The 18,191-nt window shown below is 41.2% G+C and overlaps 1 protein-coding gene across 2 annotated transcripts in view; it reads left to right on the top strand.

Annotated features, from left to right (window-relative positions):
* C10H1orf35 (chromosome 10 C1orf35 homolog) overlaps window positions 1-18,191 on the top strand; it is a 130,817-nt gene that overhangs the window by 63,281 nt on the left and 49,345 nt on the right. For both annotated transcript variants that reach the window (XM_085628768.1, XM_085628769.1), the window contains exons 6-7: window positions 782-854; window positions 1,926-2,005. In XM_085628768.1, the coding sequence (XP_085484894.1) occupies window positions 782-854; window positions 1,926-2,005 (153 nt within the window). The remainder of the gene's footprint in view (window positions 1-781; window positions 855-1,925; window positions 2,006-18,191) is intronic.

Raw genomic sequence — 18,191 nt, 5'->3', positions numbered from 1 at the left:
CACTCTTACGTATTCTCCTTCTTTGCTTACGGGCAGCACGGTGTTCTTAGGAGTAACTTAATTAATTTTAAAATTGGCTTTCCCTACTTATCAAAAGGGTGATTTTGACAGATCTATGCAATAAAGTTCAAGCTGCTACTATCAGGCTACAAGGTAGCCCGAAGTCATGCTTTCACTGCCACTGTAGTGGATGGTACAGTAAGTGTGCAGTCCACAGGTGACATTTAACTTTCCATGCATTGGGTGTAGTTTCTACACCACATACTATGACCTTTATAGGTGAGCTAAATTAACCCATTTCTATATGTTTTAGGGACGGAACAGACACACTGGGCACTGGACAGAGTCTAAAAATCAGCACTATATGTCAGCAAAAGTTGATGCTGACAACACAAACAGGGGGATCTTCGGACTTGTACTTTGAGCTCTTAAGTAATTGGTGATTTATTGTGCACAGGCATGGATTAGATGAAGTTATTATATATATATAAAAATGCAAAATATTTTGGATCAATATTGTTAGCTTCTTTCTATTCAGTCAATACCAGATGGGTCCCCATTTTTGTTGGAATCCATATGACGGTTGTATTACAGACCAATGGTACCTTAAGTTTAGCCTTATTCCACAAGAGAAAGTAAACGACGATTGGGTACATTCTCTCTTCTTTATCATGTCTGATTAGACCCATTCCTGCTTGATCATCAAATGAAGAATATAGAATAAGGCTATGATGGAAAATATTAGAACAAGTCTAATGCTCCCTTTTTTTTCTTTTATTAGTGGTGGCCCAGGAAGAATGATGCTTTCCAAAGAAGATAAAGAGGCGGCTAAAATGGGACTATCTGTTTTTACGGTAAATTGACGTGCATGTATTATATATTCAAATACCTAAGCATATCATTATTTATTGCATAGTAGTTCAAAATTGACCTCCCTTGACTTATGGGTCCATGTCACAGGCAATGATCCATAAAAAGAGCAAAGGACAATAGCTAGTACCATTGATCAGTCCTATGGTTAGTAATGGTTTTAAGAAATTAATGTGCCAGTTTCTCCTGCTCTCTACCTCTTGTCACTGTGAAAGGTTGGTTGTCTCTTCAACAGAGCACCTTTAGCAATAGAGACTGCGTTCTGTGCAGCATGATTGGTTCTCCTTCAACAACCTCTCTATTAGCACTGTTTATTCATCACATATATGTAGTGATGGACTATTGACAGCTTGATTTGTGCATTATGCACCGTGTTTATTTCAGAAATCCTGAAATCTCATTTATCAGTCAGTGAGCTTTGTGTCTAGCATTCCAGTCACATCATTGACATTGCCACATTTGGCCATTATTTATGTATGGAGTAGTAGTTCTTTCTCATTATGTATGTTTGTTTAACTATGTTGATTTTAATTTCGTAGTTCAGCTTTTTAAGCCTGCCTTAAACGTTTTTTAAAGTTGAAAAAACTTGCTTTTACTGTATAGCAAAACTGATAATTCGACTTGTTTGGCTTCTTCACTGCCCTAAAATATTAAGATAAAACCTCTCCTTAGCGACCCTCTTGTTTTTCTTCTGTACACGTTTTTCCACCTTTCCCTTTCTGTAAAATATTTTCAACAGAAAGATTGACTATTCTAAAAATAAATTGTTCTATAGAGTTCAGCATCCCTTGATGCTCTACCATTAACTGTACACTGCTGAAAATCTGGGTGCCTCTCAAAAGGTATTCTATAGCATTACTGTCCGCTACTGCTAAGTCCTGCCTAACTCCAGGAAAGCATTTACACCCACAGCACGAGTTGACCCAAGGAGCAACTATAACAGTCCAAGACCCCTGTTTTCTGCCTCAGATCAGTGTGCTTTTCTGAAACACTGCCATAATTTCCTTACTTTACCAGGGCTTTTTAATTTGTCATCTTCTTCTTTCATATCTTAGCATCACAGCGTGGAAAGTGGTCGAGATTCTTCAAGTGTGAAGCGACCAGCAGACAAACAAGCGAAGGCAGAAATGACAAGGTAAAATTCAGAATAGTTTAACATGTTTAATTACATTTTGTCCAATTAGGTTTGTTGTAGTAGTGATATATGAAAAACCTAATTTTAAAACAAATACAAAATGTTTTGACAAGGCTCTCTTTTGTCATTTGCATGCCCATTGCATACGCCTCCTATATCAAGTCCCATGCTATTTTACTTTTAAATTATGATTTTCCTACTTGACTGTTATGGAAAAAGCAAAGTCTTGAGTGGATCACACAAGTGATCCGTGTAGAATTTTTACAATTGCACTCAAACCTTTCTCCAAATATGGTGGAGTAGGTTTCCCTTGATTTTTGTGTGAAATATTTTAATTGGAATTTGTTAATTGATGAAATCTGTCCCCCTTCTTAGGTCGAGCCTAGGCAGCGCATGCACTCTTTCTCGACATGCTGTATTCATTCAGGGGGCTTACAGCCCGCCTCCAGCACCTGATTGGCTTTTGTCAGTGTCCTTTAAAAAAAGTTGCTTCAAATTAGATAATAATTTCTGCTTGTCCCACCTTTGTTCTCAATTGTTACCTCCCATGGATCGCCCCCAGGACTTGTCCTCTTCCAATGGTTCTATTGTATGTCCTGTCTTTGGAACTTTTTTTTTACTTTTAAACCAAGCACTTCATCATGGCCCTCAAAGCTTTCAAATAAACAAATTGGATAGCCTATGTATAGCATTCACACCTTGCTTTCCTTCAAAGAAACAATGTCGCACATAGCAATTTTTGAAGACGAGGTTAACATTGCAGTTTGTTTCCCCAAGCATAATGCCCATTCCAGGCTTCAGTACTGTGTTATTGGCGACGTGGATTCATCTGGTAAACTTTAATATTAAAACATAACTTTAAACAAGCAATGGCTAACCCAAACAAGACAGTAGCTGAAAAGGTCTTTCCCAAAGTCTGGATGTTTGGTGTTGATGACTCTCTGGCAACACCTAAAAACTGTCTGTAGCTAGGCCTAAAATGAGTCATGAAAGAAAAGAAATGTAAAGTTGTGTGCCAAATAAGTAGAAAGACTAAACCTACCCTTCATTAAAAATATAAGAACTAAACAGGGTTGATTACAAGGTGGGCCGAGCAGCTCTGAAGTCTGATACCCAACCTAGTCACCCCATGCCATGTTTGGAAAGCTTACTTCATCTTTTTTTCTCTGCTTTCTGCTACTTGTACCTGTTCTATCATAAATGCAGAACATCAAGTACCAGTATGCAACATAATGACTACTAGAGCTGCTTCAACCTGAGAGGGACATGGTCTGAAGCCCTTCCAGTCCCGATTCACAGTTGTTAAAAGAGCGGAAATACGGCTCCCCTCCCCCACACCAGTATCTCTCTCCCAGATTTAGAGAGGGATCGGTTTACCTGCTGTGGTAAAGCCTGCACGTTCCCGTTACACCTGGCAGCACACACCGGCCTTGGGCAGAGCTCCCATTCTCCATGTCCACTGACCCATGTCGATGACACAAGAAATGGGCCCTTTACAAGCACAGGCATTAGAGCAGCCACATGTAAGATCAGTATGCCCCATGAGTTAATTTTATCTAGTAAAATGCGATAATTCTGTAATTAAACCTATTACGTTTCTTTTCCATAAAAGCTGTACTTGCATACAGAGAAATAACATTTCCCAGCAGTGAAGTAGCACTTAGAGGCCTGCAAATCTAGGCTCAAATCTGTCCAGTAGCAGGTAGTGCGATTGTGCAAAAGCCTGGTGTATGACCGACACTGCCCAGCACTACCAACATCACAGAGATATCGGACATATCTGCTGTTTTTTGTTGTTGTGTTTTTTTAAATAGTCGTACATGTATATGCCTGAAATAACTGCCTCAGTCCAATAGCCTGACATATGAATCGGTCCTTTGAGTAAATGTTACCAAACCTTTATAGAAGTGTTTCTGACTCTGCACTAGTGCTACAATACTTTTGGAGGCACCTGTTATGTCCCCAGTCCACTCACTCACATATGAGCTACTGGACCAAGAAAGAGAGAAAAAACAGGCCAAAGCTCAATTGTCTTCCTGAGGTATCCAAAGATGTTGGGGTCGACGCATCACACACTTATTGTGACATGCTTCATCATCAGCGCCTATCCACACCCTAGTAGGGTAGTGCCACCCTGCACTATCCAGTTTCAAATTTATTTAAGAACTCCCAAGGACTTTTCCTTGGTTGAGTTCGTCCTGGTGGTTCTACTGGCTAGGGTGTGGAAAGGCGCGGATGATGAAGCATATCACATGACCAATTCTACTCCAGTTCTACCAGCCTTTCAAGAATTCTGACTTCAGAGGGAGTAACTTTTCCCAAGGGCAGGGCTGACAAAGCAACTGCTTGTCTATAGTCTTACAAGTGCCTGGTATCTGAAAGATTCTGAACCAGCCCTATCAGCCTCAGAGAGGCCCTGCCTCTTTAAAGGCCTCTGCTTTTAAACATACATTGAGCAGGGCTTCCTCCCAGCCCCTATATTTTGACAAGTAGAATTTTACCCCCTACAAACATGCACTTTCCATCCGAATTCCTGTTTCTTGTCATTCAATTTGCAATATCTAATTGTTTTGGTTCAAGCTGTTTGGTTACTTTCCCTGCCACCTCAATCCTTTCCGGGCGGGGAGCTGCAGGCTGGCAATCGACTCTCACTATATAGAGGAAAGACTCATAGCAAAAGTTTCCTTTGGAGATATCCAAAATATGTTGTCCCCATCACCCTCCTTCAGTTGAAAGCGCAGCACCATCTTTGTACCAGCATAGCCCCACCACAGCATCAGCACAGCACCACCTCAGCACCTGTTCAGCACCACCTGAGCACCAGCACAACACCACCTCAGCACCACCTGAGTACCACCTCTGCACAAGCACACCACCACCTTAACACCACCTCCGCATCAGCGTAGCACCACCTACTCATCAGTGCACTACCACCAGCACCAACTCAGCATCACCACAGCACCATCACCTCTGCACAAGCATCACCTCCCCACTATCACAGCATCACCTCAACATCAGCACAGCACCATCTCAGCATCAGCATAGCACCACCTCCACATCAGTGCACCACCACCACCACCACCACCACCAGCACAGCTCCACCTCAGCACAGCTCCACATAAGCACAAGCGCAGCCCCACCTCAGCACCAGCACAACCCCACCTCAGTAGCAATTCACTACCAAGGCAGTACCACATCAGTGCAGCATCACCTCAGCACAGCACCAACTCAGTATCACCCAGCAGCACTTGAGTGCCAGTTCAGCATTACCCAAGCACAGTACAGCAGCCCCACCTCTGCATCATTCGGCATCATCTCTGCACCAGCACACCACAACCTCCCCATAATACAGCATCAACTGAGTATCATTCAGCATCACCTGAGTATCATCTCTGCATCAGACCACCACCTCAGTCTGCCCTCAGAATCTGACAATCTGTTGATTCTTCCCTAGTGTCCGTCTGCTGCTCGTGTTGTAATTTAGGTACTATTTCCGAAACTCCACCCTCCCTCTGCCCACCTCCAACTCTCTCCCCTCCCCCCCCCCTCCCCCTCCCACCACAATAAAAAAAAATCCTATAACAAATCAGCATTAGAACAGGCAGGAAGAAGTTGCCAGCATTGCAATGACACAAAAACTAGAAGACATTTTTTAAATAAATTCTTTTTTTAATAGGGTTATTCAGTTGCACATCATTGGTCTACCACAGATCTCCACTAGACTTCCGGTGGCGCTACAGCGGAGCATAGCAGCAGCAGGAGGAGCAGGAGGAGCAGCGGTCAGCAGCGGCTCGGAAACAGAGCCACAGCGGGGTGCGGTACGGAGTGGAGCGGAAGGCACTGTTTGTGGATGCCGCGACTTTCAGACTTTTAGTGACGCGTACATTGAGGCCGCCGCCACCGCTGAGAGCCGCGGAGAGCCACGGGTGGATGGCCGCAGTGATCCGGTGAGAGCCGCGGTGGGGCACTGATTTTCCGAGCTGCTAGGAAAAGCGCTACAGAGAGCTACGGCAGCGCTAGCTGAGAGGGCGTCACTGCCACCACCCGCCACCGCCCACCTTCCGCCGCCAGCCACTACACAGCCACAGCCACTACACATAGCCCCGTGAATAGAAATCTGGAGCACCAGGGATAAAGGGCTGAAACCGGAGAGGACGCACAAATCATTTTGACCACACCAGGGCCACACCAGGTGATACGCATTCTCTGAACCTGGGAGTTACGGCCAGTTCGAGCGCGAGTTGCGCAAGGAAACCAGAGGAGGCGGGTTGCGTGTACGTGTGAGCGCTGAGTCCAGCGCTGTGAGAACAACACCGCTGCTGATCACAGCCTGTCACCAACAGTGAGAATCCATAAACAAGAAAAAAAAAAAAAATACAGGGAGAAAGCCGCTGGGCATAGCGGAGAAGCTGTGAGACTCAAACCGCGGGTGCTCCAGCTTCTTCCGGCCTATACATGAGGTCTGGCAAAGTAAGAAAAGCCCCTGGCGAGAAGTTAACAACACTTAAGGGCACAGCTAAACGGAGAAGAATTGAAAAAACAACTGCAAACAAGGCAAATAACACCTTAAAAAAACCCTTAATTTCACCAATTGCCACTCTCTTTGAAAAGTCAATAGCGAGCAAAAACTCCTTACAGTATTACGACTCCAGTTCCTGAAAGATCCGGGCTCAGCACTGTTTTCTTCAACAGCAGACGCTGTGGGATTATTGACCCCAATGGTCCCAGCAAAAGAACTTGAAGCTAATGACCGGCCGGTGAAAGCATCCGTGAATCAAGTTGCACAATCCAGCAAAGACCGCCCGGTTACTATAGCTCAAGACCACCAACTAAACGGCGAGCACAAAAAAAATTCGTCTTATAGAGAAACAAGCAGCACTATATCAGCATTAATACATACAGCGAGCAAGGAGGACTTAGACACCTCCGTACAACAAAACTCTCAAGTAAATCAAATAAGTGGACCTCCTAGATTAAGCATGGAAAGTGGGAATATATTACAACAAAATCATACCCATTTATTCCACTAAAGCTTTGATGAGCCTCTTCAATTACGGTCTAACACTGGCCCATCACAAGTCAGAGATCTATTGGTTGAAACAGGCCCTGACCATGGGTTGAACCAGGGAGTACCTAATGCAGAGACCACAAAGCTCAAGGAGAACGAGGCTTTACACACACTAGATCCGAGTAAAAACAGACTCTCATTCGGATTACCGGACCTTGCCGGAAAACATGCCCCATCAGAAAACGCAGCATATTAAACCGTCAATAAATGAAGCAGACATGAATTCACACAAAGGCGAAGGGTCCCTGATTTTCGTTGCTCCCCTCCTGCAAGCACTACAAACCGCGACGGCTACGTTAATTATGCAAGCCGACAAGTTGGACATCCAAATTGATCTAATGAACATAATTGCCTCCTATATAGCTGGGATAAATACAAAATTAGATAACCTTAACACCCTAATCAAAAGAGCCCAAGCTAACACCACCGATTTGCAACCATCTTGTCCTTGTGGCCCTATTCTCGACAAAATGAGTACCCTACCAATGGTCCTTGAACAGATCATTAACTTAAATAAACGAGCCATTAGCCGCGAAAGAGATACAGACGGCCCAAATATCACCATAACTGAGCTTCTACAAATAGGCAGCAACAAGTCCTGCGTAAAAATGACTGAAGAACAGCCAGCCAAGTCCATGATCAATATAGAGAGCAATGACATCATGGAAAAATCAATGACTGAGTCTATTATTGCTGAGCCGATGAAACAAATATTAACAAAAAGAAAAAAGAACGGAAAGCGAGAAACAAAAAAAAAAAGAAGACTCTCTTTCAAATACTAGCATGTATCCAATATTTACAAACCAACAAACACTAAAAACGACAGAGGGCTGCCAAAGGAGAAGTAGTCCTGAGGCAACAGGAGAAGTCAGTAGGCACTTTATTATAAATACATCGACAAAAAAGGAACCCATGGCCTCACGCTCATCAGAAAGTCCTACAAACTACCCATTAACGTCAATAACCGAGCTAAATGCCGCTGTAAAATTGATTAGCCTGCCGCCAATGGGCACAGAACAAAAAATTCCCGTAGAAAGGGATAACATCAATACTACTGATCAAGAGATTACTGAGCAGTCTAAGACTGTCTTAAACGGGTCAACTTTTCAAGACACGGTGCCAGTCCTGGCAACTAAAAACGCGGCACGGCACACTAACTTAACCAATATAACACCAATACTAATACCCCAAACCGCTCAATCCGGAGCACACCAAGAGGGATATAAAGAGGCCCAAGAATGTGCTAGTAGTCAACCAGATAAGGCCTACCTGAGTAAAGCGGAAAAGCCGGCTTCAACAGCTAATAATTCAAAAATAGCTCACCAATGGGGAATACAAGACATTGCACAAAATTCCGGGCCAATACTTCATAACCTAACATCAGTCACTCAGCGTAATGTGGTCCAGACTAAACTGAGCTTCTGCATTGTGAACAATGAAAATACGCAGTCAAAGAACGAGGTGGTAACGAAGCCAGCGACAGACAGCATTAAGCTAGACGACGTCTGTTTCCAAATTTTTTTCACCCCGGAGTACGTGACTCAAGGCAGTCATGATATCCTAAACAGGAGTAATATTTTAAAATTGATGAAGGAAATCAAGGATCTGACTGCCATCAAATTTTCCGACCTAGATCGAGTTCAATTTTTAAGTAGCACAAAAGAATTAACAAATGAACAAACCATGACAACCTGGAAAACCGCCTCGATAGTGCAATTAATACTAGGGAAATTGGATATATTCCAATCGTGGGGCATCCAATTATCGCAGCCAATCACTCCAAGATACCCGCTTCCCCTAAAGACAAAGAGCTGCTAACAACTTACAAGGAGCATGGCGGACCTTGCACCGAAAAAAACAGTTTATTCGATTTTACACAACGCAAAAGGCAGAAGTGAGGCAGATACCATACGCGAAGTACCTGACACCGATAGAATGGGGGACTCGGTAGCGCCATCTGACGATTGGAAATGGCTTCCCGGTACGCTGAATAATCGGAAGAATTGACCGAACGGTTCAGAAATAAATAAAGTAGTAAATAACAATATACACATAATCTCATGGAATATAGCCGAAGCAAAAAGATTGCTGGAGGACGGTCTTGCTCCGGACGAATGGTACAACACCGACATAATTGCACTGCAAGAGACCTGGCTCCAGGAATACATTGCACTGGCCGGATTTATTCACTACACGGTACCTGCGAAGAAAGGCAAAACCTTTGGCCGAGCAATTGGAGGTCTTTCAGTTTACGTGTCTACTGCCCTAAAAATTAATTCAGAACAACTTAAATCTCCAGATCCAAGCATTCAGCTTGTAAAATTATCCGGCCAAAATGCATGCGACCACAAAACGACAATTTTGATCAATTACTACATTCAACCAAATCACCAAGCAAAAAAGATAAAAAATGATATGCTATGTAAGGAAATACTAAATTTACGAAGCACAGAGCCAACTTGGAACATTATATTAACAGGAGATTTCAATTCCAACCTGATATACACTCCAGAGGAAGACGAGATACTAACTGAAGAGAACACGCACTGGAATGTCCCTCAGCAGTTAAATGGAGCAATAAAGAGTCGAAAGGACAGCCTAGCCATACATCTGGTAACGGAGCTGGAGTACCTAGGCATGCGAGTTATGAATGGCAGGACAGAGGAAGACAGACCCCCGAAAAAAACTTATTACGGGACATACACCCAATCAATACTGGACTTTACCATTGTTACTCTTCAATTGTTCTCCCTATTACTCGCCTTCTACATAGAATATACACCAATGAGTGATCACGGGATGCAACATCTTAAACTCAACTTCTTTGCAGAAACACTTCAACCTGCCTATTCCCTACAGGGCCAACAAGGTACACTTAACCTAAAACGTATATACTGGAATAGCTTGAATGAAGAGAATTGGTTTGCAATAATAGAGGTCACATTGAAAGAGTTGGAAAGTGCAACAGTGGACAAAATTCAAGCCTGGTCCCTTTTTATAGAGAAACTACAGATAAAGATGAAACCACTTAAAACAGGGGCTAAGAGAGAGAACCCAAGAAAGAAATTGCCGCTGGAGCTACAAGAACTAAGAAGGGTTTTGCGTAGAAGTCAAAAAAATCTGCAACTAAACACTAACGACCGGAGCTACTTGGAAACTTTTCTTGCTCAAAGAAAGTTATATAAAAAAAAGATTTGGGAGCATAAAAGGGAGACGAATGACGAATTCTGGATCAATTTGTTGGCCAGCACTAAGCTCCAGGATTCAAATAAATTTTGGAAAATTATAAACCAGCTAATAAGACCGCGAAATGTATTAACATCAAACATCCAAGAAACTGAATGGGCAACTTTTTTGTCGTCAAAATTTAAAGAAAACCCAGCGAAGGCACTTGGGCAGCAATTCGTTTCGGGGGATCCCTATACGAACAATAGATCAACGCTGTATCCACCCAACGACAATGGTCCCAAGGAATTCGGTACACCCCGCGACCACAGTTGGCGCCTACTCAGTTGAGGAGATGATCACCATTATTAGAAAGGGTAAAAGTAACGGGGCACCGGAACCAAACGGTATCCCGCAAATTGCCTTTAAACAAACACCAGAATTTTGGGGTCCACCGCTAGAAAAACTTTTTGCAGATGTTCAAAACTGTAATCGCATTCCTGAAAGTTGGAAAGGCTCTATCATCACGCCCATATATAAAGGAGGAGATAGAGCTAATCATCTAAATTATCGTCTAATAACACTCCTGGAGATGGAAGCTAAATATTTCGCTTCACTCCTTCTAAAAGATCTGGTAAATTGGGCAGAAGACAAAGTTATGATCCCAATTAACCAGACTGGATTCAGAGCTGGAATCGGAACTACGTCGAACATACTGTCAATAACCATGATAGCAGAAAAATGCCTGCACGCTAAACAGGACCTTAACCTCTGCTTTATTGACCTGCAGGCGGCATTTGACAGTGTTGATCGTAAGCTACTATGGGCGAAGTTAAGAGGATGGGCCATACCGGAGGGGATACTTGGGGGCCTACTCTTGTTTTACTCTGAGACCTGGACACAAATCAAGCTAGGGGATGGGTCACATCTATCAAGAAAAGTCTATACATCGATCGGATTAAAACAGGGTTGCGTCCTAGCACCACAACTATTTAATTTATTCATTTCCGACCTCTCAGGCAAATTAAACAACTGTAATGCTCATGCACCGAAACTTGGCAACCTCCAACTTACTCATATGGCTTATGCCGATGACATTGTGCTTTTGAGCCTAACCAAAGTGGGCCTGTCTAGACTACTAGCAGTAACATCGGAATTCTTAGAGGCAAACAACCTAGCTCTCAATCTGTCCAAGACAAAAATAATGTTAATAACCAACCGCCGATCTGCGCATCTTAATATCATGCTTGAAGGCAAACTCCTGGAAAGAGTATCAAATTACAAATATTTAGGATATTACATCGACGACAAACTGAACTTAAACGCTCAAAAAAAATACATGACGCAAAGAGCAGGAGCTTTAATATTCGCTTTAAGTATACTTTCAAAACAGCTGGTAGGTCCTTCGTTTACACCCCTATTGACAGTGATGGCCACCAAAGTTCTTCCTACCGTAGCGTATGCTAGTGTAGCAATGCACGGCAAGGACGCTGTTATTTTAAACAACCTCATCACAAAAATCTATAAGAAGGTCTTAAAACCACCAAGCTCAGCTTCACCTGCTCAGGTGCGCCTAGAATTTGGCGTAATGAATGAGTTACTGGGACAACTTTACACAAGCATCAGAGTATGGTACCGAATTAAAATGAACTCCACAAATAACACTATGAACCGATTTTTGTGGCAGGAATTAGAAAGCCAACAAAACTCAGCCGCTAATAAATATCTGACTTGTGCACTGGAGCAAACATGCACCGCCAAACTTTGGGACAAAAACCTGCCATATATTTCCTTTAAACAGGCACTAAATAAGGGGGCTAAATTTCACTCATTAATTACAGACAAAGCCATCTTTTCAGACCGCTCCCATTCCTGGTCCGTGATTAAGAGTTCTAAAAAACTCACCCCGGCTGCCTATTTAGAAACAACATATTCGGTTTTTATTAAAAAGAGGCTGATGGCCCTGAGATTCGGTAAATTACCAACTCTGGCAGACGAACCGGTCTGGAAACGACCAGACTCAGATGTCTGTCGACTATGTGGCACTACAAAAGCAAATGTAATCCACATCGTATGCCACTGTAAGACTCTGAACCAGGAGCGTATGTACTTTTTAAAGAACATGTTTAGGGCCACGAGACTACGCACCTGTAGGTCTGCCATTATTGGTGCTCTGGACTCAATATCCCCATAATTAACTGTAAGCTGATAAAGTTCCTGATAGCCTTTGAAAAGCGTTTGAAAGCAATATGAAATTTTAAAACAAAAAGGCTTTTTATATTAATGATTGCCTTACTGACGTGCAATTGTTAAAGTTCTTGTTATCCTTAGAAATGTTGCCTTTTAAATTATACTTTGAAAAAAAAAAAATGTTTTACTCGTTTTATTGTAAAGGACAATTTTTCTTTTTAATCGTTTGTTACAGTTTTAATTAACTAAACAATAAAAGTTTATTACATAATGTCTTCTTGTAATAATATACATATTTATATATAAGGTAATAATGCTGCTTATAACACTTTTTAGGTCGAGCATTCGGGACCTCTTGTATATACTTTGGTATATACAAGAGGTCCATAGAAATTGTCTTCCACTAGCACCTGTAGACAATAATAATTTTTTCAAATCTTGCTGCCAGGGTTCCACGATCCCTGAGGACACTAATATGCTGGTGGTACTGCTGCGGCACCGCCTAGCATATTAGGAATTTCGTCACCACCGCTTTTTTCATGGTGGTGCGACTGCCATGACAAGTGTGGCGATGAGAAAACAAAGGGGCCCCGTTACCTCTGCGCCATGGGGTGCATGCAGGGGGGCTCATGTGCCTCCCTGTGTGCATGCACCCCCAGTGCCTGCAGGGCATGGACTTGACAGTCCATGCCCTGCAGGAACTGCCTTTGACGCTCCAATTGCAGTGCTTTTTCAAAGGCATCGCAGTGGAACCGCCAAAGAACTGCCCGCCAGGGTAAAAATAAGTCTTACACTGATGGGCGGTCTTTAATAGCTTTGGCGGCCTCGGATCGTGACAGCAGCATGGCGTCCCCGCTCCGACACCGCCAAAGTCATAGTAAGGCCCTTAGACAAAATGCCTTTCCACACAAAGGCGCTTACAAAGAAAGTAAAACTTTCACTGGTGAGCCCTACATAAGTGAAACTTTTCCAGCCAAACTTGGTTTCTCTCCAAGAGAACGGAAGTTCATTTATTGACTTTTTGGAATTAATAAGAACCTAATGTGAGTACTCTTAAAATGTTATGGCAATTTAAATTTAAGAAATAACAAACTACTGACTATGGAATAACAGTGATTCAAAAGAATATATTAAAGGACATGTATAAAACGTAAACTGATTGCTAAAAGCAAACCCAACCAATTGGCCTACAGAAATACTTGCGTTAAAAATACATTAGTCACCATGGGAGTGCAATAATCTGAGTCCAGCAAAGGATGCTAAATATTAAGCTTGTTCTTATTTCAAGCTTTGTTCACAACTATCCATAACCGGTGTAGTCCTGTTATATTGACAGCTCAAACTTAAATTAACAATTTTAATAAACACATTTAATTAGACGGTATATAACATCCCCAAATATCGTATTAATGCCTAGGCTGAAATTGTAACCTGCCTGGGATTTGTCACCTAGGCTAATCTTTCTACAGCCAGCTCTAACAAGTGAAAATATAGCCATGTACTGTGTTTGGTGCTGAAGCAAGGAGATTTATTTCTCCAGATTAAGACATTATGTTGTGTTATCTCCTATTCCCTTCTAACTTGCAGGTGTGTACCAAACCTGAACAAATATACATTGCATGTTTTAGAGATTCATCCACCAATTGGCTACACTCTTTATTTTTTTTAAATTTTTATTTTATTTTTTTATTGAACAGAGCAAGAAAACAACAAAACCAGTACACAGTACACACAGTAGACAAAGTCCATGAACAGTAGATCAAAATAATTATAAAACAGCAAACTTTAGACAAAGATATACATATCCATCATTTCATTTATGCAGATAGTGCAAAATGTGTAAAAATAAGCAGGGTAATCAGAAGCTTGTAATAATTACCTTATTCAATCTTGCATCCCACTACATAGGATATTAATTATCCATCTATACATATAATTTCAGTTGTGCAAATAGTGCAAAATGTGCAAAATAAGCAAAATAGGCAAAATAGCCAGAGGCCTATAGCAATTATATTATTCGACCTGGCTAATTCAATAAAGTGCTAACAAATTTTTAAAGTGCTAGAAATACCTATATTAAAGATGTATCTAATTAAAAACAATCATAAAAACCAAATATTAAAGTGCTATGTGACATAGATAGATAAATCACTATCCCATAATTTCCAAGTATTAGTAAACCTTTTTATTGCCCCAACTCTTTTGGCATAGGCCTCTTCATACCTTTTTATCTTTTGCATTTTATTCACCCATTTCGAGTATGATGGTATATCCTCAGATCTCCAATTTTGGAGAATTAAGGAGCGGGCTACTAACGAGCAAATCGCCACGTAGGATTCATCGGCATTAGACAAGTCCATTCTTTTTCTCAACAAGCCAAAAAGAGCCACCTCAGTTTCAGGTTCGAGCTCTTTTCTAATTGCTAAGCTCATTGCTGCGAAAATCTCACACCAAAAAACTTCAAGCTTCGGGCATGTATAAAATATATGAAGCCAATCTCCCCCATTTTGAAGCTTGCAACGAAAACATTTATTATCCACTTCCGAAAAGTGTCTATAAAGAGCCTTCGGAGTGTAATAAGCCAACCAGCGAGATAAAAAAGACATCCTTTTAAAATTGGCTGCTCTAAGAGCCTTACTTCCTAACTGAGCGATTTGTTCCCACTCCTGTCTTGTGAAGGAGCAATTAGTTTCACAACTTAATTTAGAATTTTAAGTAGAGTATACCAGTTTCCCACACCTTTTAATTTAGTTTTATATACAGAGTTCATCAGAACAGATAATGTCCCACATGTTGACATATTGAATTTATTTATAAAGTTCAATATCTGGAGATATTCCAAAAAACCGGTTGCTAAACGATTATCGGATCTCTCTAAGACCTCCTGCCAAGTAATGAATTTCCCTGCGGCAAAAAAGGAACCCAGTTCACCTAGACCACAGTCCTTCCATCTTTTACATTTAGTGGAATGGATTTGAAGCCCTAGAGCCTTAGATTCTTCCAAATTGAGATAATAGAATCCACCAAACCTAGCTTGTTTAAAGAAGGACTGGAGTCTATCAGAAAAATCCCGAATAGTCTTATAACTGGTCTTTTTGGGTAGTTTAGCTGTTTTTAAAAAAATGGAAACTTGCGAACCCGACTCCTGAATCATTCTGTCATAAAAAAACCTATCCGGCCACCCATTAGGATCTAATAATTGTGCTGAAAGATCGAGAACCGCCGCCAAATAATAAGTGCGAATATCTGGTAGCGCTAGCCCCCCTTGGGTTGTTACTAACTGCAATATAGGCAGCTTAACCCTAGGTGCTTTTCGATTCCATACAAATTCTCTGATCATGGACTCAATATCTTTAAAAAAATGGGAATTGATTTTTAGCGGTACATTAATAAAAAGAAATACCAATAAAGGAAGTATCTACATTTTAATAAGTGCTACACGACCAATCAAGGTCAATGGTAAAAAAATCCATCTCTCCAGCAAGCCCTTAATTTTATCTCGCATTACTAAATAATTTAAATTATATAGTTGCTCAAATTGACTAGAAACAAAAATACCTAAATATCTAATAGGTTCTACTTTTAGAGCTTGAGATTTTAGATTAGATGGTAGAAAATTATGGTCCACATTCAAGGCAAGAACCTCGGTTTTATTTTGATTAATTTTATATCCACCTATTATTTCATATTTACTAAATTCGAACAGAGCCAGATCAAGATTTAATTTATCTGGTTGCAGATACAAAATTATATCAGCGAATAATTTTATTTTCGCCATTCCTTCTATTGGTGGTTTAATTTCCGGATTACCACGAATTCTTAGTGCGAGCGGCTCAATAAAAAAAGTAAACAAAATAGGGGACAATGGACAACCTTGCCTGGTGCCTCGATTTACATCAATTACCCCTACCGTGTTAGCATTAATCACCACTCGAGCTTGGGCACCTTGGTAAATATTTTTCAACATTTCAATCACCCGGACCGGGAAGCCAAATCTTTGCATTCTAAAATAAAGAGCCTTCCAGTTAACCAGGTCAAATGCCTTCTCAGCATCGACCATTGTAACTAAAGCTGGAATTTTATTACTAGTGACATAATCTAGAGCCTGAATTAAAAACCCAGTGTTTGAGGCCATTGTCCTTCCTGCCACAAAACCAGCCTGGTCCGGGTGTATTAGTGACTGCGCAATTGGAGTAAAACGTTGGGCCCATCTTTTCATAAGAATTTTAAAATCAGTGTTGAGCAAGCTAATCGGCCTGTAGGAGTTAACATCCTTATGATTCTTTCCCTTTTTGACAAAACTAACAATGATGGACTCCTTAAAACTCGGAGGTACATTACCACCCATTCTAACAGCATTAAATAGTTTTGTCAAAAAGGGAGTCAACTCGTTCACAAAAACTTTATAAAATTCAATTGGAAACCCATCCGTTACACAGGCCTTCGCCCCTGCTATTGATTTAATTGTGTCCGCAATTTCTACCACCACAATTTCATGCTCAAGTTGATCTACCATTGGGTCAGATAAAATCGGAACATCAACTTCATCAAAATATTTACGGATAAGATCTAAGCCTACCACATAATTTGTAGAATATAGCTGAGCATAATGTTCCAAAAAGACTTGAGCTATATCACCCTTCTCTCTGCTGATGTTTTGACTCTTAGGGTCAATAATTTCAGAGATGAATGCTTTTTCCTGCTTTGATTTTGTCTGCCCTGCCAACATTTTTCCCACCATTTGGCTCTCCTCATAGACTTTCTGCTGAAAAGTCCTGGAGCTATTAATTTCTTCAATTAAAAAAATTCTTTAAGGGCTAATTTTGCTTTTTCTAGCTGAATAGCAGCATCTCGACTCCCCTTTGGCTGAGCGTCTCTTAAACTCATGGCATCATTTACAGCCTGTTGGAGTTGGTTAATCTTTATCCGCCTTTTTCTCGACAAAGCAGCTGAATAGGCAATTATCTGCCCCCGCATAGCTGCCTTAAACCCACCCCATACTGAAAAAATATCTGCTGTCTCTTCATTTATTCTAAAAAACTCCAATATTCACTTTTTAATTTGGGTAACCCAATTAGGATCTTGCAGGAATAGACGATCCATCTGCCACCTGGATTCCGTCTTAACCCCCCCTTCAATTTCCAGCTTTAACGAAATAAGGGAATGATCTGAAAATGGGTTAACCCCTATCATGGTATCTAGTATTTTCAAAGAGCGTGAAGTAAAAAAAAAATGAATCCGGGAGGCCGTATGAAATTGTTTAGAATAGCAAGTGAATTTCATAGACCTGGGGTTGGATTTACGCCATTGGTCAACTAATAAATATTCCTGCCTTATGGCTTCCAAAACTTTCTTTGTTTGGGGTTTCAATTCTTTTTTATTTTTATTTGACTTATCTTTTTTGAGATCTTGAATAAAATTAAAATCGCCACCAAGAATTATTTGTCCCGGGGTACCCCTAAGATGCTCCGCAATCTTTTTTAAGGCTGTAGAATCGTCTACTATCGGCCCATAATAATTTATCAAATTTAGATTTATCCCATTTAATCTAGCCTCGACCCACAACCAGCGTCCCAATGGATCTCTCCGAATTTGGCCGAATTCCCACGGAAGACTAAGGCAAAAATATATAGCGACACCCCTTTTGGCCAACCCGGCTGAGGCAAAGAAGACATGCGAAAAAAACCTATGAACATACAGCTTGGGGTAGTTAGTTTTTAAATGTGTCTCCTGAAAAAATACAACCTGAGGGGAGGAGGACAC

This window comes from Triturus cristatus, chromosome 10 (assembly GCF_964204655.1).
Source record: "Triturus cristatus chromosome 10, aTriCri1.1, whole genome shotgun sequence".
NCBI lineage: Eukaryota > Metazoa > Chordata > Amphibia > Caudata > Salamandridae > Triturus > Triturus cristatus.
Note: the sequence above shows the minus strand (reverse complement) of the source record. Positions and strands in the feature narration are given on the sequence as shown.